Raw genomic sequence first — 26,070 nt, 5'->3', positions numbered from 1 at the left:
TTTGGAATACCCGCGAAAGGGCTGGAAGCATGGGTGTTTTCGTGATTTTCCGCATATGTATAGTGTATGCGGTAACTTCTGGATGCATAGGTGAAAAAAGCGGGGGAAGCCCGCGGAATGCCGCTAAAAAATGGTAGTTCGGTTCAACTTTTCAATACCGGCCAAATTTAACATAGGATATCTTTTAAAAACGAACAATGATAAGCGGGCTTCAGCCCGCTCAGCTGGCGGGCTTGCCCGCTAGTCTATACTATTAAAATCTGTGTGCCTCTGTCTGTTTGTGTGTTTGTAACATCATCTCCTCGGGAACGGCTGGGTGTAGAGCTTAGCGGAAGGTACCGTTGGATTGAGAATGCCCGTGGCTCGCCGGATTGACCATCGGCATCTTCGTGCGACTTTAATTAGCCGAGATATTAATTAAAAACTGCCTTTTCACCTACGTTTCCCTACGTTTTGCACTTTCTTTCACGGGTTTCCCCTATTTTAGGGATTTGGCCGAGTGCCAAATTCGTTTTTCTCGAATATCTGCGGAACGGCTCCGAGTTGCGATTCGAAACGCATATCCCCGTATTCGAAAAAAAATCAACGAATCCATCGATACCGGTCCCATCTTCGTACGACAATAATCGACGGAGTTATTAATTAAAAACTGCGAAAACGTTATTTCATTTTTCGGAGTGGCAACCGTCTCGGAATTAGCTGAGATAAAATTGCTTTTTCGAAAGCGCCGGGGGGATTACAATTGCTTCCGCTCGAGATTTGTGCTGGCGAAAGGTCACGTGTCAATTTCTTTTTTCTTAAATATCTATGGAACGGCGCTGAGTTGGAATTCGAGGCAGGTGTCTGCGGATTCCAAAAAATTCTACGAATCCAATGATACCATTCTCATCTTCGTAGGACGTTAATCAGCTGAGATATTAATTAAAAACTGTGAAAACGCTAATTTTCGGGCTCATTTTTCCGATTGCAACAGTTTCTTGAATCGCCGCAGATACAAATCAAGGTTATATTCTAAAGTTGAATAAAGCACGCCATTGCATGTTACCTAACTGTATTTTAAAAATATTTCGTTAATGTAGGCATTTTAAATAAACAGCTGCTTTTCACAATTTTTTTTAAATTTCAGGTTAGGATGATTGTCACGTTAATTCTTTTATTGATATTGAATAAAAGTTATTATATTACATTAAATTTAAATGATGACGTTCTTGAAGTTGTACAACTTTAATCAGCTGGGATATTAATTAAAAAATCTGAAAAAGCTATTTTTTAAAAATATGTTGTTATTTTTTTAATAATAAATTTGATTTTTTGGAATAATATATTTTTTTATGTTATTAGATACGTGCACTTAATTTAGATATTATCTTTTAATGCAAATGATATTTTAAATAAGTTCGCACCAATAAAAATTAAATTCACACTTTTTTTTTTTTTTTTTTTTAGATTAAAGATTTTTCTTTGCTCCTTTGAGATGGTATACGGTAACTTTCGAATCCCGGTGAGCAGGCAGGCTACACTCATGTTTTTTGTGATTTTACGCATATCTGTTGTGTATGCAGTGTCTTCTGGATGCATAAATGAATAAAGCTGAACTCTGGTAGTTCGGTCCTAATTTCGAATCCCGGCGAACGGGCTGGGTCCATGGGTGTTTGCGTGATTTTACGCATGTGCCTCGTGTACGCAGCATCTTCTGGATGCATAAGTGAATAAAGCGGCCGAAATTCGCTCAAAACCTCTGATTACTGGTAGTTCGGTCCAACTTTCGAATCCAAGCGACCGTGTTGGCTCAATGTGTGTTTTCGGAATTTTTCGCATGTGTAACGTGTATGCGGTATCTTCTGCATGCATACTTGAATAAAGCGGGAGCAGCCCGCGCAAAACTACAGAACACTGGTAGTTCGGTCCAACTTTCGAATTCCGGGGTACTGTACATAAAATTTGGTCGCATACGTGAATACAGCGCGCGGATACCGGGTAAAACCGCTGAACACTGGTAGTTCGGTCAAACATTCGAATCTCTGCGAGCGGGCTGGCTGCATGGGTGTTTTCCTGATTTTCCGCATGTGTATAGTGTATAAAGTGATTTCTGGATGCATATGTGATAAAAGTGGGCGCAGCCTGCTCAAAACCTCTTAACGCTGGTAGTTCGATCCAACTTTCGGTGTCGGCGAACCAGCTGGCTCCCCGGGTGTTTTCTTGCTTTAACTCATGTGTATCGTTTATGCAGTATCCTCTCCATGCTTATGTGTATAAAGCGGGCGCAGCCCGCTCCACAAAATCGCTGAACACTGGTATTTCGGTCCTACTTTCGAATTCCGGAGTACTGTATATAAAATTTGGATGCATACGTGAATACAGCGCGCGGATACCGGGTAAAACCGCTGAACACTGGTAGTTCGCTCAAACTTTCGAATCTCGGCGAGCGGGCTGGCTGCATGGGTGTTTTCGTGATTGTTCGCATGTGTATCGTTTATAAAGTATCTCATGGATGCATACGTGAATAAAGCGGGCACAGAATACTGCTAATGCTGTTCTGGTAATTCGGTCCAACTTTCGAATACCGGCGAACAGGCAGGCTCCATGTTTGTTTTCGTGATTTTACGCATGTGTATAGTGTATGGAGTATCTTCTGGGTGTATATGTGAATAAAGCGGGCAGAGCCCGCGCAAAGCCACATAACACTGGTAATTCGGTCCAACTTTCGAATACCGGCGAACAGGCAGGCTCCATGTTTGTTTTCGTGATTTTACGCATGTGTATCGTTTATGCACCATCTTCAGCATGCATACGTGAATAAAGCGGGCACAGCACGCGCAAAATCGCTGAAAAATTGTATTTCGGTCCAACTTTCGAATCGGCAGCGGGCTGGCTGGAGGGGTGTTTTCGTGATTTTACGCATGTGTACGGTGTACGCAGTATCTTTTGCATGCACACGTGAACACTGTTTTGGGCGGGCTCCCGCCCAAAAGCGCTGAACACTGGTATTTCGGTCCAAATTTGGAATACCCGCGAAAGGGCTGGAAGCATGGGTGTTTTCGTGATTTTCCGCATATGTATAGTGTATGCGGTAACTTCTGGATGCATAGGTGAAAAAAGCGGGGGAAGCCCGCGGAATGCCGCTAAAAAATGGTAGTTCGGTTCAACTTTTCAATACCGGCCAAATTTAACATAGGATATCTTTTAAAAACGAACAATGATAAGCGGGCTTCAGCCCGCTCAGCTGGCGGGCTTGCCCGCTAGTCTATACTATTAAAATCTGTGTGCCTCTGTCTGTTTGTGTGTTTGTAACATCATCTCCTCGGGAACGGCTGGGTGTAGAGCTTAGCGGAAGGTACCGTTGGATTGAGAATGCCCGTGGCTCGCCGGATTGACCATCGGCATCTTCGTGCGACTTTAATTAGCCGAGATATTAATTAAAAACTGCCTTTTCACCTACGTTTCCCTACGTTTTGCACTTTCTTTCACGGGTTTCCCCTATTTTAGGGATTTGGCCGAGTGCCAAATTCGTTTTTCTCGAATATCTGCGGAACGGCTCCGAGTTGCGATTCGAAACGCATATCCCCGTATTCGAAAAAAAATCAACGAATCCATCGATACCGGTCCCATCTTCGTACGACAATAATCGACGGAGTTATTAATTAAAAACTGCGAAAACGTTATTTCATTTTTCGGAGTGGCAACCGTCTCGGAATTAGCTGAGATAAAATTGCTTTTTCGAAAGCGCCGGGGGGGAAGACAATTGCTTCCGCTCGAGATTTGTGCTGGCGAAAGGTCACGTGTCAATTTCTTTTTTCTTAAATATCTATGGAACGGCGCTGAGTTGGAATTCGAGGCAGGTGTCTGCGGATTCCAAAAAATTCTACGAATCCAATGATACCATTCTCATCTTCGTAGGACGTTAATCAGCTGAGATATTAATTAAAAACTGTGAAAACGCTAATTTTCGGGCTCATTTTTCCGATTGCAACAGTTTCTTGAATCGCCGCAGATACAAATCAAGGTTATATTCTAAAGTTGAATAAAGCACGCGATTGCATGTTACCTAACTGTATTTTAAAAATATTTCGTTAATGTAGGCATTTTAAATAAACAGCTGCTTTTCACAATTTTTTTTTTAATTTCAGGTTAGGATGATTGTCACGTTAATTCTTTTATTGATATTGAATAAAAGTTATTATATTACATTAAATTTAAATGATGACGTTCTTGAAGTTGTACAACTTTAATCAGCTGGGATATTAATTAAAAAATCTGAAAAAGCTATTTTTTAAAAATATGTTGTTATTTTTTTAATAATAAATTTGATTTTTTGGAATAATATATTTTTTTATGTTATTAGATACGTGCACTTAATTTAGATATTATCTTTTAATGCAAATGATATTTTAAATAAGTTCGCACCAATAAAAATTAAATTCACACTTTTTTTTTTTTTTTTTTTTTTTTTAGATTAAAGATATTTCTTTGCTCCTTTGAGATGGTATACGGTAACTTTCGAATCCCGGTGAGCAGGCAGGCTACACTCATGTTTTTTGTGATTTTACGCATATCTGTTGTGTATGCAGTGTCTTCTGGATGCATAAATGAATAAAGCTGAACTCTGGTAGTTCGGTCCTAATTTCGAATCCCGGCGAACGGGCTGGGTCCATGGGTGTTTGCGTGATTTTACGCATGTGCCTCGTGTACGCAGCATCTTCTGGATGCATAAGTGAATAAAGCGGCCGAAATTCGCTCCAAACCTCTGATTACTGGTAGTTCGGTCCAACTTTCGAATCCAAGCGACCGTGTTGGCTCAATGTGTGTTTTCGGGATTTTTCGCATGTGTAACGTGTATGCGGTATCTTCTGCATGCATACTTGAATAAAGCGGGAGCAGCCCGCGCAAAATTACAGAACACTGGTAGTTCGGTCCAACTTTCGAATTCCGGGGTACTGTACATAAAATTTGGTCGCATACGTGAATACAGCGCGCGGATACCGGGTAAAACCGCTGAACACTGGTAGTTCGGTCAAACATTCGAATCTCTGCGAGCGGGCTGGCTGCATGGGTGTTTTCCTGATTTTCCGCATGTGTATAGTGTATAAAGTGATTTCTGGATGCATATGTGATAAAAGTGGGCGCAGCCTGCTCAAAACCTCTTAACGCTGGTAGTTCGATCCAACTTTCGGTGTCGGCGAACGAGCTGGCTCCCCGGGTGTTTTCTTGCTTTAACTCATGTGTATCGTTTATGCAGTATCCTCTCCATGCTTATGTGTATAAAGCGGGCGCAGCCCGCTCCACAAAATCGCTGAACACTGGTATTTCGGTCCTGCTTTCGAATTCCGGGATACCGTATATAAAATTTGGATGCATACGTGAATACAGCGCGCGGATACCGGGTAAAACCGCTGAACACTGGTAGTTCGCTCAAACTTTCGAATCTCGGCGAGCGGGCTGCCTGCATGGGTGTTTTCGTGATTGTTCGCATGTGTATCGTTTATAAAGTATCTCATGGATGCATACGTGAATAAAGCGGGCACAGAATACTGGTAATGCGGTTCTGGTAATGCGGTAATTTCGAATCCCGACGAACTGGCTGGCTCCATGGGTGTTTTCGTGATTTTACGCATGTGTATAGTGTATGGAGTATCTTCTGGGTGTATATGTGAATAAAGCGGGCAGAGCCCGCGCAAAGCCACATAACACTGGTAATTCGGTCCAACTTTCGAATACCGGCGAACAGGCAGGCTCCATGTTTGTTTTCGTGATTTTACGCATGTGTATCGTTTATGCACCATCTTCAGCATGCATACGTGAATAAAGGGGGCACAGCACGCGCAAAATCGCTGAAAAATTGTATTTCGGTCCAACTTTCGAATCGGCAGCGGGCTGGCTGGAGGGGTGTTTTCGTGATTTTACGCATGTGTACGGTGTACGCAGTATCTTTTGCATGCACACGTGAACACTGTTTTGGGCGGGCTCCCGCCCAAAAGCGCTGAACACTGGTATTTCGGTCCAAATTTCGAATACCCGCGAAAGGTGCAGGCGGCATGGGTGTTTTCGTGATTTTCCGCATGTGTATCGTGTATGCGGTAACTTCTGGATGCATAGGTGAAAAAAGCGGGGGAAGCCCGCGGAATGCCGCTAAAAAATGGTAGTTCGGTTCAACTATTCAATACCGGCCAAATTTAACATAGGATATCTTTTAAAAACGAACAATGATAAGCGGGCATCAGCCCGCTCAGCTGGCGGGCTTGCCCGCTAGTCTATACTATTAAAATCTGTGTGCCTCTGTCTGTTTGTGTGTTTGTAACATCATCTCCTCGGGAACGGCTGGGTGTAGAGCTTAGCGGAAGGTACTGTTGGATTCAGAATGCCTGTGGCTCGCCGGATTGACCATCGGCATCTTCGTGCGACTTTAATTAGCCGAGATATTAATTAAAAACTGATTTTCTCCCTACATTTCCCTACGTTTTGCACTTTCTTTCACGGGTTTCCCCTATTTTAGGGATTCGGCCGAGTGCCAAATTCGTTTTTCTCGAATATCTGCGGAACGGCTCCGAGTTGCGATTCGAAACGCATATCCCCGTATTCGAAAAAAAATCAACGAATCCATCGATACCGGTCCCATCTTCGTACGACAATAATCGACGGAGTTATTAATTAAAAACTGCGAAAACGTTATTTCATTTTTCGGAGTGGCAACCGTCTCGGAATTAGCTGAGATAAAATTGCTTTTTCGAAAGCGCCGGGGGGGAAGACAATTGCTTCCGCTCGAGATTTGTGCTGGCGAAAGGTCACGTGTCAATTTCTTTTTTCTTAAATATCTATGGAACGGCGCTGAGTTGGAATTCGAGGCAGGTGTCTGCGGATTCCAAAAAATTCTACGAATCCAACGATACCATTCTCATCTTCGTAGGACGTTAATCAGCTGAGATATTAATTAAAAACTGTGAAAACGCTAATTTTCGGGCTCATTTTTCCGATTGCAACAGTTTCTTGAATCGCCGCAGATACAAATCAAGGTTATATTCTAAAGTTGAATAAAGCACGCCATTGCATGTTACCTAACTGTATTTTAAAAATATTTCGTTAATGTAGGCATTTTAAATAAACAGCTGCTTTTCACAATTTTTTTTTAATTTCAGGTTAGGATGATTGTCACGTTAATTCTTTTATTGATATTGAATAAAAGTTATTATATTACATTAAATTTAAATGATGACGTTCTTGAAGTTGTACAACTTTAATCAGCTGGGATATTAATTAAAAAATCTGAAAAAGCTATTTTTTAAAAATATGTTGTTATTTTTTTAATAATAAATTTGATTTTTTGGAATAATATATTTTTTTATGTTATTAGATACGTGCACTTAATTTAGATATTATCTTTTAATGCAAATGATATTTTAAATAAGTTCGCACCAATTAAAATTAAATTCACACTTTTTTTTTTTTTTTTTAGATTAAAGATTTTTCTTTGCTCCTTTGAGATGGTATACGGTAACTTTCGAATCCCGGTGAGCAGGCAGGCTACACTCATGTTTTTTGTGATTTTACGCATATCTGTTGTGTATGCAGTGTCTTCTGGATGCATAAATGAATAAAGCTGAACTCTGGTAGTTCGGTCCTAATTTCGAATCCCGGCGAACGGGCTGGGTCCATGGGTGTTTGCGTGATTTTACGCATGTGCCTCGTGTACGCAGCATCTTCTGGATGCATAAGTGAATAAAGCGGCCGAAATTCGCTCAACACCTCTGATTACTGGTAGTTCGGTCCAACTTTCGAATCCAAGCGACCGTGTTGGCTCAATGTGTGTTTTCGGAATTTTTCGCATGTGTAACGTGTATGCGGTATCTTCTGCATGCATACTTGAATAAAGCGGGAGCAGCCCGCGCAAAACTACAGAACACTGGTAGTTCGGTCCAACTTTCGAATTCCGGGGTACTGTACATAAAATTTGGTCGCATACGTGAATACAGCGCGCGGATACCGGGTAAAACCGCTGAACACTGGTAGTTCGGTCAAACATTCGAATCTCTGCGAGCGGGCTGGCTGCATGGGTGTTTTCCTGATTTTCCGCATGTGTATACTATTAAAATCTGTGTGCCTCTGTCTGTTTGTGTGTTTGTAACATCATCTCCTCGGGAACGGCTGGGTGTAGAGCTTAGCGGAAGGTACTGTTGGATTCAGAATGCCTGTGGCTCGCCGGATTGACCATCGGCATCTTCGTGCGACTTTAATTAGCCGAGATATTAATTAAAAACTGATTTTCTCCCTACATTTCCCTACGTTTTGCACTTTCTTTCACGGGTTTCCCCTATTTTAGGGATTTGGCCGAGTGCCAAATTCGTTTTTCTCGAATATCTGCGGAACGGCTCCGAGTTGCGATTCGAAACGCATATCCCCGTATTCGAAAAAAAATCAACGAATCCATCGATACCGGTCCCATCTTCGTACGACAATAATCGACGGAGTTATTAATTAAAAACTGCGAAAACGTTATTTCATTTTTCGGAGTGGCAACCGTCTCGGAATTAGCTGAGATAAAATTGCTTTTTCGAAAGCGCCGGGGGGGAAGACAATTGCTTCCGCTCGAGATTTGTGCTGGCGAAAGGTCACGTGTCAATTTCTTTTTTCTTAAATATCTATGGAACGGCGCTGAGTTGGAATTCGAGGCAGGTGTCTGCGGATTCCAAAAAATTCTACGAATCCAACGATACCATTCTCATCTTCGTAGGACGTTAATCAGCTGAGATATTAATTAAAAACTGTGAAAACGCTAATTTTCGGGCTCATTTTTCCGATTGCAACAGTTTCTTGAATCGCCGCAGATACAAATCAAGGTTATATTCTAAAGTTGAATAAAGCACGCCATTGCATGTTACCTAACTGTATTTTAAAAATATTTCGTTAATGTAGGCATTTTAAATAAACAGCTGCTTTTCACAATTTTTTTTTAATTTCAGGTTAGGATGATTGTCACGTTAATTCTTTTATTGATATTGAATAAAAGTTATTATATTACATTAAATTTAAATGATGACGTTCTTGAAGTTGTACAACTTTAATCAGCTGGGATATTAATTAAAAAATCTGAAAAAGCTATTTTTTAAAAATATGTTGTTATTTTTTTAATAATAAATTTGATTTTTTGGAATAATATATTTTTTTATGTTATTAGATACGTGCACTTAATTTAGATATTATCTTTTAATGCAAATGATATTTTAAATAAGTTCGCACCAATAAAAATTAAATTCACAATTTTTTTTTTTTTTAGATTAAAGATTTTTCTTTGCTCCTTTGAGATGGTATACGGTAACTTTCGAATCCCGGTGAGCAGGCAGGCTACACTCATGTTTTTTGTGATTTTACGCATATCTGTTGTGTATGCAGTGTCTTCTGGATGCATAAATGAATAAAGCTGAACTCTGGTAGTTCGGTCCTAATTTCGAATCCCGGCGAACGGGCTGGGTCCATGGGTGTTTGCGTGATTTTACGCATGTGCCTCGTGTACGCAGCATCTTCTGGATGCATAAGTGAATAAAGCGGCCGAAATTCGCTAAAAACCTCTGATTACTGGTTGTTCGGTCCAACTTTCGAATCCAAGCGACCGTGTTGGCTCAATGTGTGTTTTCGGGATTTTTCGCATGTGTAACGTGTATGCGCTATCTTCTGCATGCATACTTGAATAAAGCGGGAGCAGCCCGCGCAAAACTACAGAACACTGGTAGTTCGGTCCAACTTTCGAATTCCGGGGTACTGTACATAAAATTTGGTCGCATACGTGAATACAGCGCGCGGATACCGGGTAAAACCGCTGAACACTGGTAGTTCGGTCAAACATTCGAATCTCTGCGAGCGGGCTGGCTGCATGCGTGTTTTCCTGATTTTCCGCATGTGTATAGTGTATAAAGTAATTTCTGGATGCATATGTAATAAAAGTGGGCGCAGCCTGCTCAAAACCTCTTAACGCTGGTAGTTCGATCCAACTTTCGGTGTCGGCGAACGAGCTGGCTCCCCGGGTGTTTTCTTGCTTTAACTCATGTGTATCGTTTATGCAGTATCCTCTCCATGCTTATGTGTATAAAGCGGGCGCAGCCCGCTCCACAAAATCGCTGAACACTGGTATTTCGGTCCTACTTTCGAATTCCGGGGTACTGTATATAAAATTTGGATGCATACGTGAATACAGCGCTCGGATACCGAGTAAAATCGCTGAATACTGGTAGTTCGCTCAAACTTTCGAATCTCGGCGAGCGAGCTGGCTGCATGGGTGTTTTCGTGATTGTTCGCATGTGTATCGTTTATAAAGTATCTCATGGATGCATACGTGAATAAAGCGGGTACAGAATACTGGTAATGCGGTTCTGGTAATGCGGTAATTTCGAATCCCGACGAACTGGCTGGCTCCATGGGTGTTTTCGTGATTTTACGCATGTGTATAGTGTATGGAGTATCTTCTGCGTGTATATGTGAATAAAGCGGGCAGAGCCCGCGCAAAGCCACATAACACTGGTAATTCGGTCCAACTTTCGAATACCGGCGAACAGGCAGGCTCCATGTTTGTTTTCGTGATTTTACGCATGTGTATCGTTTATGCACCATCTTCAGCATGCATACGTGAATAAAGCGGGCACAGCACGCGCAAAATCGCTGAAAAATTGTATTTCGGTCCAACTTTCGAATCGGCAGCGGGCTGGCTGGAGGGGTGTTTTCGTCATTTTACGCATGTGTACGGTGTACGCAGTATCTTTTGCATGCACACCTGAACACTGTTTTGGGCGGGCTCCCGCCCAAAAGCGCTGAACACTGGTATTTCGGTCCAAATTTCGAATACCCGCGAAAGGGCTGGAAGCATGGGTGTTTTCGTGATTTTCCGCATATGTATAGCGTATGCGGTAACTTCTGGATGCATAGGTGAAAAAAGCGGGGGAAGCCCGCGGAATGCCGCTAAAAAATGGTAGTTCGGTTCAACTTTTCAATACCGGCCAAATTTAACATAGGATATCTTTTAAAAACGAACAATGATAAGCGGGCATCAGCCCGCTCAGCTGGCGGGCTTGCCCGCTAGTCTATACTATTAAAATCTGTGTGCCTCTGTCTGTTTGTGTGTTTGTAACATCATCTCCTCGGGAACGGCTGGGTGTAGAGCTTAGCGGAAGGTACTGTTGGATTCAGAATGCCTGTGGCTCGCCGGATTGACCATCGGCATCTTCGTGCGACTTTAATTAGCCGAGATATTAATTAAAAACTGATTTTCTCCCTACATTTCCCTACGTTTTGCACTTTCTTTCACGGGTTTCCCCTATTTTAGGGATTCGGCCGAGTGCCAAATTCGTTTTTCTCGAATATCTGCGGAACGGCTCCGAGTTGCGATTCGAAACGCATATCCCCGTATTCGAAAAAAAATCAACGAATCCATCGATACCGGTCCCATCTTCGTACGACAATAATCGACGGAGTTATTAATTAAAAACTGCGAAAACGTTATTTCATTTTTCGGAGTGGCAACCGTCTCGGAATTAGCTGAGATAAAATTGCTTTTTCGAAAGCGCCGGGGGGGAAGACAATTGCTTCCGCTCGAGATTTGTGCTGGCGAAAGGTCACGTGTCAATTTCTTTTTTCTTAAATATCTATGGAACGGCGCTGAGTTGGAATTCGAGGCAGGTGTCTGCGGATTCCAAAAAATTCTACGAATCCAACGATACCATTCTCATCTTCGTAGGACGTTAATCAGCTGAGATATTAATTAAAAACTGTGAAAACGCTAATTTTCGGGCTCATTTTTCCGATTGCAACAGTTTCTTGAATCGCCGCAGATACAAATCAAGGTTATATTCTAAAGTTGAATAAAGCACGCCATTGCATGTTACCTAACTGTATTTTAAAAATATTTCGTTAATGTAGGCATTTTAAATAAACAGCTGCTTTTCACAATTTTTTTTTAATTTCAGGTTAGGATGATTGTCACGTTAATTCTTTTATTGATATTGAATAAAAGTTATTATATTACATTAAATTTAAATGATGACGTTCTTGAAGTTGTACAACTTTAATCAGCTGGGATATTAATTAAAAAATCTGAAAAAGCTATTTTTTAAAAATATGTTGTTATTTTTTTAATAATAAATTTGATTTTTTGGAATAATATATTTTTTTATGTTATTAGATACGTGCACTTAATTTAGATATTATCTTTTAATGCAAATGATATTTTAAATAAGTTCGCACCAATAAAAATTAAATTCACACTTTTTTTTTTTTTTTTTAGATTAAAGATTTTTCTTTGCTCCTTTGAGATGGTATACGGTAACTTTCGAATCCCGGTGAGCAGGCAGGCTACACTCATGTTTTTTGTGATTTTACGCATATCTGTTGTGTATGCAGTGTCTTCTGGATGCATAAATGAATAAAGCTGAACTCTGGTAGTTCGGTCCTAATTTCGAATCCCGGCGAACGGGCTGGGTCCATGGGTGTTTGCGTGATTTTACGCATGTGCCTCGTGTACGCAGCATCTTCTGGATGCATAAGTGAATAAAGCGGCCGAAATTCGCTCAAAACCTCTGATTACTGGTAGTTCGGTCCAACTTTCGAATCCAAGCGACCGTGTTGGCTCAATGTGTGTTTTCGGAATTTTTCGCATGTGTAACGTGTATGCGGTATCTTCTGCATGCATACTTGAATAAAGCGGGAGCAGCCCGCGCAAAACTACAGAACACTGGTAGTTCGGTCCAACTTTCGAATTCCGGGGTACTGTACATAAAATTTGGTCGCATACGTGAATACAGCGCGCGGATACCGGGTAAAACCGCTGAACACTGGTAGTTCGGTCAAACATTCGAATCTCTGCGAGCGGGCTGGCTGCATGGGTGTTTTCCTGATTTTCCGCATGTGTATAGTGTATAAAGTGATTTCTGGATGCATATGTGATAAAAGTGGGCGCAGCCTGCTCAAAACCTCTTAACGCTGGTAGTTCGATCCAACTTTCGGTGTCGGCGAACCAGCTGGCTCCCCGGGTGTTTTCTTGCTTTAACTCATGTGTATCGTTTATGCAGTATCCTCTCCATGCTTATGTGTATAAAGCGGGCGCAGCCCGCTCCACAAAATCGCTGAACACTGGTATTTCGGTCCTACTTTCGAATTCCGGGGTACTGTATATAAAATTTGGATGCATACGTGAATACAGCGCGCGGATACCGGGTAAAACCGCTGAACACTGGTAGTTCGCTCAAACTTTCGAATCTCGGCGAGCGGGCTGGCTGCATGGGTGTTTTCGTGATTGTTCGCATGTGTATCGTTTATAAAGTATCTCATGGATGCATACGTGAATAAAGCGGGCACAGAATACTGGTAATGCGGTTCTGGTAATGCGGTAATTTCGAATCCCGACGAACTGGCTGGCTCCATGGGTGTTTTCGTGATTTTACGCATGTGTATAGTGTATGGAGTATCTTCTGGGTGTATATGTGAATAAAGCGGGCAGAGCCCGCGCAAAGCCACATAACACTGGTAATTCGGTCCAACTTTCGAATACCGGCGAACAGGCAGGCTCCATGTTTGTTTTCGTGATTTTACGCATGTGTATCGTTTATGCACCATCTTCAGCATGCATACGTGAATAAAGCGGGCACAGCACGCGCAAAATCGCTGAAAAATTGTATTTCGGTCCAACTTTCGAATCGGCAGCGGGCTAGCTGGAGGGGTGTTTTCGTGATTTTACGCATGTGTACGGTGTACGCAGTATCTTTTGCATGCACACGTGAACACTGTTTTGGGCGGGCTCCCGCCCAAAAGCGCTGAACACTGGTATTTCGGTCCAAATTTGGAATACCCGCGAAAGGGCTGGAAGCATGGGTGTTTTCGTGATTTTCCGCATATGTATAGTGTATGCGGTAACTTCTGGATGCATAGGTGAAAAAAGCGGGGGAAGCCCGCGGAATGCCGCTAAAAAATGGTAGTTCGGTTCAACTTTTCAATACCGGCCAAATTTAACATAGGATATCTTTTAAAAACGAACAATGATAAGCGGGCTTCAGCCCGCTCAGCTGGCGGGCTTGCCCGCTAGTCTATACTATTAAAATCTGTGTGCCTCTGTCTGTTTGTGTGTTTGTAACATCATCTCCTCGGGAACGGCTGGGTGTAGAGCTTAGCGGAAGGTACTGTTGGATTCAGAATGCCTGTGGCTCGCCGGATTGACCATCGGCATCTTCGTGCGACTTTAATTAGCCGAGATATTAATTAAAAACTGATTTTCTCCCTACATTTCCCTACGTTTTGCACTTTCTTTCACGGGTTTCCCCTATTTTAGGGATTTGGCCGAGTGCCAAATTCGTTTTTCTCGAATATCTGCGGAACGGCTCCGAGTTGCGATTCGAAACGCATATCCCCGTATTCGAAAAAAAATCAACGAATCCATCGATACCGGTCCCATCTTCGTACGACAATAATCGACGGAGTTATTAATTAAAAACTGCGAAAACGTTATTTCATTTTTCGGAGTGGCAACCGTCTCGGAATTAGCTGAGATAAAATTGCTTTTTCGAAAGCGCCGGGGGGGAAGACAATTGCTTCCGCTCGAGATTTGTGCTGGCGAAAGGTCACGTGTCAATTTCTTTTTTCTTAAATATCTATGGAACGGCGCTGAGTTGGAATTCGAGGCAGGTGTCTGCGGATTCCAAAAAATTCTACGAATCCAACGATACCATTCTCATCTTCGTAGGACGTTAATCAGCTGAGATATTAATTAAAAACTGTGAAAACGCTAATTTTCGGGCTCATTTTTCCGATTGCAACAGTTTCTTGAATCGCCGCAGATACAAATCAAGGTTATATTCTAAAGTCGAATAAAGCACGCCATTGCATGTTACCTAACTGTATTTTAAAAATATTTCGTTAATGTAGGCATTTTAAATAAACAGCTGCTTTTCACAATTTTTTTTTAATTTCAGGTTAGGATGATTGTCACGTTAATTCTTTTATTGATATTGAATAAAAGTTATTATATTACATTAAATTTAAATGATGACGTTCTTGAAGTTGTACAACTTTAATCAGCTGGGATATTAATTAAAAAATCTGAAAAAGCTATTTCTTAAAAATATGTTGTTATTTTTTTAATAATAAATTTGATTTTTTGGAATAATATATTTTTTTATGTTATTAGATACGTGCACTTAATTTAGATATTATCTTTTAATGCAAATGATATTTTAAATAAGTTCGCACCAATAAAAATTAAATTCACACTTTTTTTTTTTTTTTTTAGATTAAAGATTTTTCTTTGCTCCTTTGAGATGGTATACGGTAACTTTCGAATCCCGGTGAGCAGGCAGGCTACACTCATGTTTTTTGTGATTTTACGCATATCTGTTGTGTATGCAGTGTCTTCTGGATGCATAAATGAATAAAGCTGAACTCTGGTAGTTCGGTCCTAATTTCGAATCCCGGCGAACGGGCTGGGTCCATGGGTGTTTGCGTGATTTTACGCATGTGCCTCGTGTACGCAGCATCTTCTGGATGCATAAGTGAATAAAGCGGCCGAAATTCGCTCAACACCTCTGATTACTGGTAGTTCGGTCCAACTTTCGAATCCAAGCGACCGTGTTGGCTCAATGTGTGTTTTCGGAATTTTTCGCATGTGTAACGTGTATGCGGTATCTTCTGCATGCATACTTGAATAAAGCGGGAGCAGCCCGCGCAAAACTACAGAACACTGGTAGTTCGGTCCAACTTTCGAATTCCGGGGTACTGTACATAAAATTTGGTCGCATACGTGAATACAGCGCGCGGATACCGGGTAAAACCGCTGAACACTGGTAGTTCGCTCAAACATTCGAATCTCTGCGAGCGGGCTGGCTGCATGGGTGTTTTCCTGATTTTCCGCATGTGTATAGTGTATAAAGTGATTTCTGGATGCATATGTGATAAAAGTGGGCGCAGCCTGCTCAAAACCTCTTAACGCTGGTAGTTCGATCCAACTTTCGGTGTCGGCGAACCAGCTGGCTCCCCGGGTGTTTTCTTGCTTTAACTCATGTGTATCGTTTATGCAGTATCCTCTCCATGCTTATGTGTATAAAGCGGGCGCAGCCCGCTCCACAAAATCGCTGAACACTGGTATTTCGGTCCTACTTTCGAATTCCGGGGTACTGTATATAAAATTTGGATGCATACGTGAATACAGCGCGCGGATACCGGGTAAAACCGCTGAACACTGGTAGTTCGCTCAAACTTTCGAATCTCGGCGAGCGGGCTGGCTGCATGGGTGTTTTCGTGATTGTTCGCATGTGTATCGTTTATAAAGTATCTCATGGATGTATACGTGAATAAAGCGGGCACAGAATACTGGTAATGCGGTTCTGGTAATGCGGTAATTTCGAATCCCGACGAACTGGCTGGCTCCATGGGTGTTTTCGTGATTTTACGCATGTGTATAGTGTATGGAGTATCTTCTGGGTGTATATGTGAATAAAGCGGGCAGAGCCCGCGCAAAGCCACATAACACTGGTAATTCGGTCCAACTTTCGAATACCGGCGAACAGGCAGGCTCCATGTTTGTTTTCGTGATTTTACGCATGTGTATCGTTTATGCACCATCTTCAGCATGCATACGTGAATAAAGCGGGCACAGCACGCGCAAAATCGCTGAAAAATTGTATTTCGGTCCAACTTTCGAATCGGCAGCGGGCTGGCTGGAGGGGTGTTTTCGTGATTTTACGCATGTGTACGGTGTACGCAGTATCTTTTGCATGCACACGTGAACACTGTTTTGGGCGGGCTCCCGCCCAAAAGCGCTGAACACTGGTATTTCGGTCCAAATTTGGAATACCCGCGAAAGGGCTGGAAGCATGGGTGTTTTCGTGATTTTCCGCATATGTATAGTGTATGCGGTAACTTCTGGATGCATAGGTGAAAAAAGCGGGGGAAGCCCGCGGAATGCCGCTAAAAAATGGTAGTTCGGTTCAACTTTTCAATACCGGCCAAATTTAACATAGGATATCTTTTAAAAACGAACAATGATAAGCGGGCTTCAGCCCGCTCAGCTGGCGGGCTTGCCCGCTAGTCTATACAATTAAAATCTGTGTGCCTCTGTCTGTTTGTGTGTTTGTAACATCATCTTCTCAAGAACGGCTGGGTGTAGAGCTTAGCGGAAGGTACCGTTGGATTCAGAATGCCCGTGGCTCGCCGGATTGACATTTCGGCATCTTCGTGCGACTTTAATTAGCCGAGATATTAATTAAAAACTGCTTTTTCCCCTACGTTTCCCTACGTTTTGCACTTTCTTTTACGGGTTTCCCCTATTTTAGGGATTTGGCCGAGTGCCAAATTCGTTTTTCTCGAATATCTGCGGAACGGCTCCGAGTTGCGATTCGAAACGCATATCCCCGTATTCGAAAAAAATCAACGAATCCATCGATACCGGTCCCATCTTCGTACGACAATAATCGGCGGAGTTATTAATTAAAAACTGCGAAAACGTTATTTCATTTTTCGGAGTGGCAACCGTCTCGGAATTAGCTGAGATAAAATTGCTTTTTCGAAAGCGCCGGGGGGATGACTATTGCTTCCGCTCGAGATTTGTGCTGGCGAAAGGTCACGTGTCAATTTCTTTTTTCTTAAATATCTATGGAACGGCGCTGAGTTGGAATTCGAGGCAGGTGTCTGCGGATTCCAAAAAATTCTACGAATCCAATGATACCATTCTCATCTTCGTAGGACGTTAATCAGCTGAGATATTAATTAAAAACTGTGAAAACGCTAATTTTCGGGCTCATTTTTCCGATTGCAACAGTTTCTTGAATCGCCGCAGATACAAATCAAGGTTATATTCTAAAGTTGAATAAAGCACGCGATTGCATGTTACCTAACTGTATTTTAAAAATATTTCGTTAATGTAGGCATTTTAAATAAACAGCTGCTTTTCACAATTTTTTTTTAATTTCAGGTTAGGATGATTGTCACGTTAATTCTTTCAATTATATTGAATAAAAGTTATTATATTACATTGAATTTAAATGATGACGTTCTTGAAGTTGTACAACTTTAATCAGCTGGGATATTAATTAAAAAATCTGAAAAAGCTATTTTTTAAAAATATGTTGTTATTTTTTTAATAATAAATTTGATTTTTTGGAATAATATATTTTTTTATGTTATTAGATACGTGCACTTAATTTAGATATTATCTTTTAATGCAAATGATATTTTAAATAAGTTCGCACCAATAAAAATTAAATTCACACTTTTTTTTTTTTTTAGATTAAAGATTTTTCTTTGCTCCTTTGAGATGGTATACGGTAACTTTCGAATCCCGGTGAGCAGGCAGGCTACACTCATGTTTTTTGTGATTTTACGCATATCTGTTGTGTATGCAGTGTCTTCTGGATGCATAAATGAATAAAGCTGAACTCTGGTAGTTCGGTCCTAATTTCGAATCCCGGCGAACAGGCTGGGTCCATGGGTGTTTGCGTGATTTTACGCATGTGCCTCGTGTACGCAGCATCTTCTGGATGCATAAGTGAATAAAGCGGCCGAAATTCGCTCAAAACCTCTGATTACTGGTAGTTCGGTCCAACTTTCGAATCCAAGCGACCGTGTTGGCTCAATGTGTGTTTTCGGGATTTTTCGCATGTGTAACGTGTATGCGGTATCTTCTGCATGCATACTTAAATAAAGCGGGAGCAGCCCGCGCAAAACTACAGAACACTGGTAGTTCGGTCCAACTTTCGAATTCCGGGGTACTGTACATAAAATTTGGTCGCATACGTGAATACAGCGCGCGGATACCGGGTAAAACCGCTGAACACTGGTAGTTCGGTCAAACATTCGAATCTCTGCGAGCGGGCTGGCTGCATGGGTGTTTTCCTGATTTTCCGCATGTGTATAGTGTATAAAGTGATTTCTGGATGCATATGTGATAAAAGTGGGCGCAGCCTGCTCAAAACCTCTTAACGCTGGTAGTTCGATCCAACTTTCGGTGTCGGCGAACGAGCTTGCTCCCCGGGTGTTTTCTTGCTTTAACTCATGTGTATCGTTTATGCAGTATCATCTCCATGCTTATGTGTATAAAGCGGGCGCAGCCCGCTCCACGAAATCGCTGAACACTGGTATTTCGGTCCTACTTTCGAATTCCGGGGTACTGTATATAAAATTTGGATGCATACGTGAATACAGCGCGCGGATACCGGGTAAAACCGCTGAACACCTGAAAATTTCGAAATTTCAAGAAAATTGGATGATTGGTTCCCAAATTACGAATTTTCCTTAATTAAACTAAATGAGTCGGAAAAAAGCACAAAAAATACGTATCTCCCGATCTAACAGACGGATTTTTTTCAAATTTTCAATTTTGCACTTCCCGGATGCTCAAATGAACGTTAGCGTTGATTGTAAACTGTTTTGCTAATTAGGAGCCTAATTAGTAGGTTCATTAAAAAAGCGCTACTACCTCTATCACCCCTTCCTAACTCTTGGTTGAGGGCCTTCGACTCGGAAAGCGACAGGTGTCGGGAGGGGGGTAAATGGTATCCGCTCGACTGTTGGAATCGTCAAGGCCATTCGCCGGGAATGAAATTAGCGTAGTGGCGCTTTTTTATTCATTATCCTAATTAATGATCTAATTTTCCAATCAATCTAGAACAAAGAGCATCTTTCATCTGACCATCTATCAGTTGTAAATTTCTAAATTTGGAGCTGATCGCATGATTGGTTCCCGAGATACAAAATTTTACTGAATTTTTCTTAATTACAGAAATTGAGGCGGAAAAATGCACAAAAATACGTAACTTTTTAAAGAATTAACGGATTTCATTCAAATTTTGAATTTTGCACTTCCCGGATGCTGAAATGAAAATTGGCGTTGATTGTAAACTGTTTTGCTAATTAGGAGCCTAATTAGCAGGTTCATTAAAAAAGCGCTACTACGTTTATCTCCCCTTCCTAACTCGTGGTTGAGGGCCTTGCACTCGGAAAGCGACGGGTGTCGGGGGGGGGAGATGGTATCCGCTCGACTGTTGGAATCGTCAAGGCCATTCGCCGGGGATGAAATTAGCGTAGTTGAGCTTTTTTATTCATTATGCTAATTAATCATCTAATTTGCTAATCCATCTAGAACAAAGAGCATCCTTCATATGACCATCCATCGGTTGTAAATTTCTAAATTTGGAGCCAATCGCATGATTGGTTCCGGAGATACGAATATTTAGTGCATTTTTCTTAATTAGAGAAATTGAGCCGGAAAAATGCACAAAAATACGTAACTTTTCAAAGAAATAACCGATTTCGTTCAAATTTTGAATTTTGCACTTCCCGGATGATCAAATAAAGGTTAGCGTTCATTGTAAACTGTTTTGCTAATTAGGAGCCTAATTAGAAGTTTCATTAAAAAAGCGCTACTACCTTATCTCCTCTTCCTAACTCTTGGTTGACGGCCTTCGACTCGAAAGCGACGGGAGTCGCTGAAGGGAAGATGGTTTCCGCAGGACTGTTGGAATCGTCAAAGCCATTCGCCATGGACGAAATTAAAGTAGTGGAGGATTTTTGTTCATTATGCTAATTAATCTTCTAATTTGCCAATCTGTTTGGAACAAACACAAAACCTCTTTTCAAAATCTGGCAATTATAAGATTGTAAATTTCGAGCCGATGGGCCTGTTAGTTGCAGAGATATGTATTTTTTGTGCGTTTTTCGAACAATTCCTGATTTTTGGATCTGAATAAGAAAAGCAACTTTGAATAATACAAATTAATATTTCTAATAGCTTAAATCAGCGTGCTCATTTGTGTTACTGAGCTACGTAATCATTCACTGCTTTTGTTATTATATATAAGTTCATTATTATATATACTGTCGTATTTTTGGTAACAAATGTTTCTGTTCGCATAAACTAATATTAAATATAATTTTAATTGCAAAAAAATAAATATAAATATAAATAAACTATTTATTTAAATTCCGACTAATTATTTTTTCGTTCAGAATTTTAAATTAAATTATTGTTGCTTGAACATGGTATATGGAAAGTTTTCTTAATATAAATAATTATTGTTGATTAATTACATTAATATATATATTGATGCACTTTTGTGTGTGATTATGTTGAAGTTTATCAAAAGGAGTTTTAATAACGAATCTACTGTTTGAATATTAAACCTCAAAAGTTTTGCGGTTATACTTGGCAAAAAGCCTGAGCAGTAAAATCGCTGAACACTGGTAGTTCAGTCCAAATTTCGAATCCCGGCAAACGGGTTGGCTCCATAAGTGTATTCGTAATTTTGAGTATGTGTAATGTGTATGCAGTATATTGTGAATGCATACGTAAATAAAGCGGGCGCAGCCCGCGGAAACCGCTGAACACTGGTAGTTCGGTCCAGCTTTCGAATAAAGGCTGTCTGGCTGGCTGCATGGGTATTTTCGTGATTTTAGGTATGTTTATCGTGTATGCAGTATTTTCTGGACTTATATGCGAATAAATCGGGCGCAGTCCGCGCTGAACACTGGTAGTTAGGTTCATCTTTCGAATTCCAGCGAGCGGGCTGTCTGCATGCATACCTTCGTGATTTAACGCATGTGTATCGTGGACGCAGTATCTTCTGGACACATATGTGAATAAAGCGGGTGCAGCCCGCTCAAAACCGCTGAACACTGGTAGTTCGGTCCAACTTTCGAATAGCCGTTAAAGAGCTGTCTGTATGGGTATTTTCGTGATTTCACGCACGTGTATCGTGTATGCAGTATCTTCTGGATGCATACGAGAATAGAGCGGGCGAAGCCCGCGCAAATCTGCTGATCACTGGTAGTTCGATCCAACTTTCGAATCTCGGCGAACGGGCTGCCTCCATGTATGTTTCATGATTTTCCGCATGTGTAACGTGTATGCAGTATCTTTTGGATGCATACGCGAGTAAAGCGGGCGCAGCCCGGGTAAAATCGCTGAACACTGGAACTTTCGAATAAAGGCCAACGGGCTGGCTCAATGGGAGTTTTCGTGAGTTTCCGCATGTGTGTCGTGTATGCAGTATATTCTGGATGAATAATTTTAATAAAGCGGGCGCAGCCCGCCCAAAACCGCTAGACACTGGTAGTTCGTTCCGACTTTCGGCAAGCGGGCTGGGTGCAAGTTGTTTTCGTGATTTTACGCATGTGTAACGTGTATGCAGTATCTTCTCGATGCATACGTGAATTAAGCGAGCGCAGCCCGGGTAAAACAGGTGAACACTGGTATTTCGGTCCAACTTTCGTATACCGGGGAAATTTAACACGGGAACTCTTTTACACACGAGCAATATATAGCGGGCTTCAGCCCGCTCAGTTGGCGGGCCTGCCCGCTAGTCTATACTATTAAAATCTGTGTGCCTCTGTCTGTGTGTTTGTTTGGGTGTAACATCATCTCCTCGGGAACGGCTGGGTGCAGAGCTTAACGGAAGGTACCGTTGGATTGGGAATGTCCATGGGAAGCCATTTTGACTATCGGCATCTTCGTGCGACTTTAATTAGCCGAGATATTAATTAAAAACTAATTTTTCCCCTACGTTTCCCTACGTTTTGCACTTTCTTTCACGGATTTCCCTGTTTTAGGGATTTGGCTGAGTGCCAAATTCGTTTTTCTCGAATATCTTGGGAACGGCGCCGAGTTGCGATTCAAAACGCATATCCCCGGACGCCAAAAAAATCAACAAATCCAACGATACCGGTCCCATCTTTGTGCGACAAAAATCGGCGGAGTTATTAATTAAAAACTGCGAAAACGTTATTTCATTTTTCGGAGTGGCAACATTCTCGGAATTAGCTGAGTTAAAATTGCTTTATCCAAAGCGCCGGGGGGGGCGGGGGGAATTGCTTCCGCTCGAGATTTGTGCTGGGGAAAAGGTCACGTGTCAATTTCGTTTTTCTTAAATATCTATAGAATGGCGCTGAGTTGGAATTCGAGAATGGTATCTCCGGATTCTAAAAAATTCTGGGAATGCATTGATACCATTCTCATCTTCGTACGACGTTAATCAGCTGAGATATTAATTAAAAACTATGAATCGCTAATTTTCGCGCTCCTTTTTCCGAGTGGCTACAGTTTCTTGAATCCCCGGAGATAAAAAATCAAGGTTATATTCTGAAGTTGAATAAAGCACGCGATTGCATGTTACCTCACTGTATGTTAAAACTATTTCGTTAATGTAGATATTTTAAATACACAGCTGCTTTTTGCAATTTTTTAATTTTAGGTTAGATAATTTCTACGATATGTTATTGCCATGTTAATTCTTTAATTGATGTTGAGTAAAAGTTGTTATATTACATTAAATTTAAATTGGTTTATCCCATTGGTAAGTGAATTAAACTGCAACCAATGACAATAGCTACATTTTTTTTTCAACATTTAGAATTTACCTTTGATTTTTTTTTTCAGATTAAAGATTTTTTATGCCGATATGTAAACAAGAAGTTGAAATTACTATTTAAAATATTAATTTAAAGTTTGATCAAACATTTTTTTCTTTTAATGTTTTAAATTGAATATGTGATCCTTGCACATGGTATATGGAAAGTTTTCTTATTATAAATAATTATGAATTATTAATTACATTAATAACATATATACTGATACAATTTTGTGTGTGATTATGTTGAAATTTATTTAAAAAAAAGGAATTTTAATAACGAATCTATTCTTTGAATAACAAATGCGAATATTTTTGCGATTACTCTTTCTGCAACGGCCCATTAGTGGCTGAGTTGTAAAGACACTGAACACTGGTAGTTCGGTCCAACTTTCGAATTCAGGCGAGCAGGCAGGCTATGCGGGTGTGTTTGTGATTTTACGCATGTGTATCGTTTATGCAGTGTCTTCTGGATGCATAAATGAATAAAGCGGGCGCAGGCTTCGCAAGAAAGCTGAACACTGGTAGTTCGCTCGAACTTACGAGTCCTGGTGAGCAGGCTGTCTGCATGGGTGTTTTCGCGATTTTCCACATGTGTATCGTGTATGCAGTGGATGCTTCTGGATGAATATGTGAATAAAGCGGGCTCGCGCAAAACCGATTAACACCGGTAGTTCGGTCCAGCTATCGATCTCGGTGTACGGGCTGGCTCCATAGGTGTTTTCTTGATCTTACGCATGTTATCGTTTATGCAGTATCTCCTCCATGAATATGTTAACAAAGCGGGCGCAGCCCGCGCAAGAAAGCTGAATACTGGTAGTTCGGTCCAACTTACAAGTCCTGGCGAGCAGGCTGGCTGCAGGGGTGTTTTCGTTATTATCCGCATGTGTATCATGTATGCAGTGTCTTCTGGATGTATATGTGAATAAAGCGAGCACAGACCGCTCAAGACCGATGAATACTGGTAATTCGGTTCGAATTTCGATCCCGGGGAACGGGCTGGCTGAATGGGTGTTTACATGATTTTCCGGATGTGTAAGGTGTATGCAGTACCGTATGGATGCATACGGGAAAAAACCGGTTAAAATCGCCGGAAACTGGTAGTTCGGTCCAACTTTCGAATGTAGGTGAAATTTAACATGGAAATTCTTTTAAAAACGAACAATGATAAGCGGGCTTCAGCCCGCTCAGCTGGCGGGCTAGCCCGCTAGTAAATCACTCTAAAATGAGTGATTTCAAAATAAATCTACATCATAATTTTCTTGCCTAATGCCCACTGTGCAGATATGAACATAATGCTTTAGCAAGTAATGGCTAATGTAAATCTGAGAACCAGCTTTTAATATTTAACATAACAAAATAAAGCTAACTTGAAATTAAATCATTTTGAATCAAGTGATGTCACATTCTCATCTCCACTTTACTTCAGCTAACCTGCTAGCTCTCTCCTGTTGCACATTTTTTTAATGGGTGCACCAGTTTACCAGTGATGTATCAAAAGTACTGATCAACAATTAAATCATTGTTTTATTAAGAAATGCAAGAACTGCTCAACTGCCCATTATTTCAAGTATCTCATATTTCTCTTCTAAATTATTACATATAGCTAAATTAAAAAACGTTCAGATATAAATATTTAAATGCATATTATTTAAAAACTACCACCATATAGTTACTGTAAAGAAAAACATAATAAAAATACTACAACAGTATTAAAACGAAGCATAATTTTCCCAGCCTTACCATTCTTAATTTTGCATGCCCTAAGATCAGAAAAACTATTTTAAATTAAAAAAAATAATAATAAATAAATAAATAAAAATAAAATAAAAACAAGACATTTAGAAACTACAGAAAATTATTAAACAGAAAAGGAACTTCACTGTTCATTATAAACACACTACAAGAAGGAGCACTTGACACGAAGCTGATATATGACATCATCAGTTAACAGGAATAAGTGAAATGACGCTATTTATCGCATTATAAAAGTGACTGATTAGCCAATGAGTTTTTTTTTTTTTTTTTTTTTTATGCTACATGGAATTTTTATTGTATCTAAGTATGGATATATTTGTTTTAAATCTAGTAAATTATTAAAGCACATTTAAAAAAATAGCTCTTGCACTGAAGAAAATATTGTTTAAGCTTCAATCACTGACTATCTTTCAATCAAATGTTAAAATGTTATGTTGAATATCAATTTTGGCTTTATGAATTAATATTTGTTAAATACTACAGATTTTAATAAATGGTATAATTCTCTTTTTTGCAACATTCAAATAAAACTAGAATCAAAGCATGCTCACTTAAAAAATGGAGGACGGGAAGGCTACTGGTTTTTATCAATTGATGATTTTTTTCAAATTTACATACTAACAGATGGATAAATAACAATTACTTCTAGAATTTACTACTCTGCTTAATTAATAATTAGCCATAATTCATGTCATAAGATGAAGGAATAATTGATTAGTTGTATAGAAGATAAAACATAACACAAACCAACAGATATGGACCCTTTGCAGCCCAATCACGGGATGACCCACAACCATAATCTTTGCCTGCAAGTATAATTAACTGCCTTCCTTCACTGCGATACTTCTCCGCTGCATCAAATACATCCATCTAGAAGTTCAAAATTACAATTATACACATGTAAAAAATTTATACAATTTTATACAATTAACAATTAATTATGCAAAGGAAAGAT

The 26,070-nt window shown here is 40.5% G+C and overlaps 1 protein-coding gene across 3 annotated transcripts in view; it reads right to left on the bottom strand.

Moving 5' to 3' along the window:
* LOC118190728 (cytoplasmic aconitate hydratase-like) overlaps positions 1–26,070 on the bottom strand; it is a 165,097-nt gene that overhangs the window by 39,169 nt on the left and 99,858 nt on the right. For all 3 annotated transcript variants that reach the window (XM_035361492.2, XM_035361491.2, XM_035361493.2), the window contains one exon: positions 25,863–25,985. In XM_035361492.2, the coding sequence (XP_035217383.1) occupies positions 25,863–25,985 (123 nt within the window). The remainder of the gene's footprint in view (positions 1–25,862; positions 25,986–26,070) is intronic.

Source organism: Stegodyphus dumicola, chromosome 12 (genome assembly GCF_044657685.1).
Source record: "Stegodyphus dumicola isolate Sdum_Otavi_A_Nest chromosome 12, ASM4465768v1".
Lineage (NCBI taxonomy): Eukaryota > Metazoa > Arthropoda > Arachnida > Araneae > Eresidae > Stegodyphus > Stegodyphus dumicola.
The sequence above is the reverse complement of the archived record's forward strand: the minus strand, read 5'-3'. Positions and strand labels throughout refer to the sequence as shown.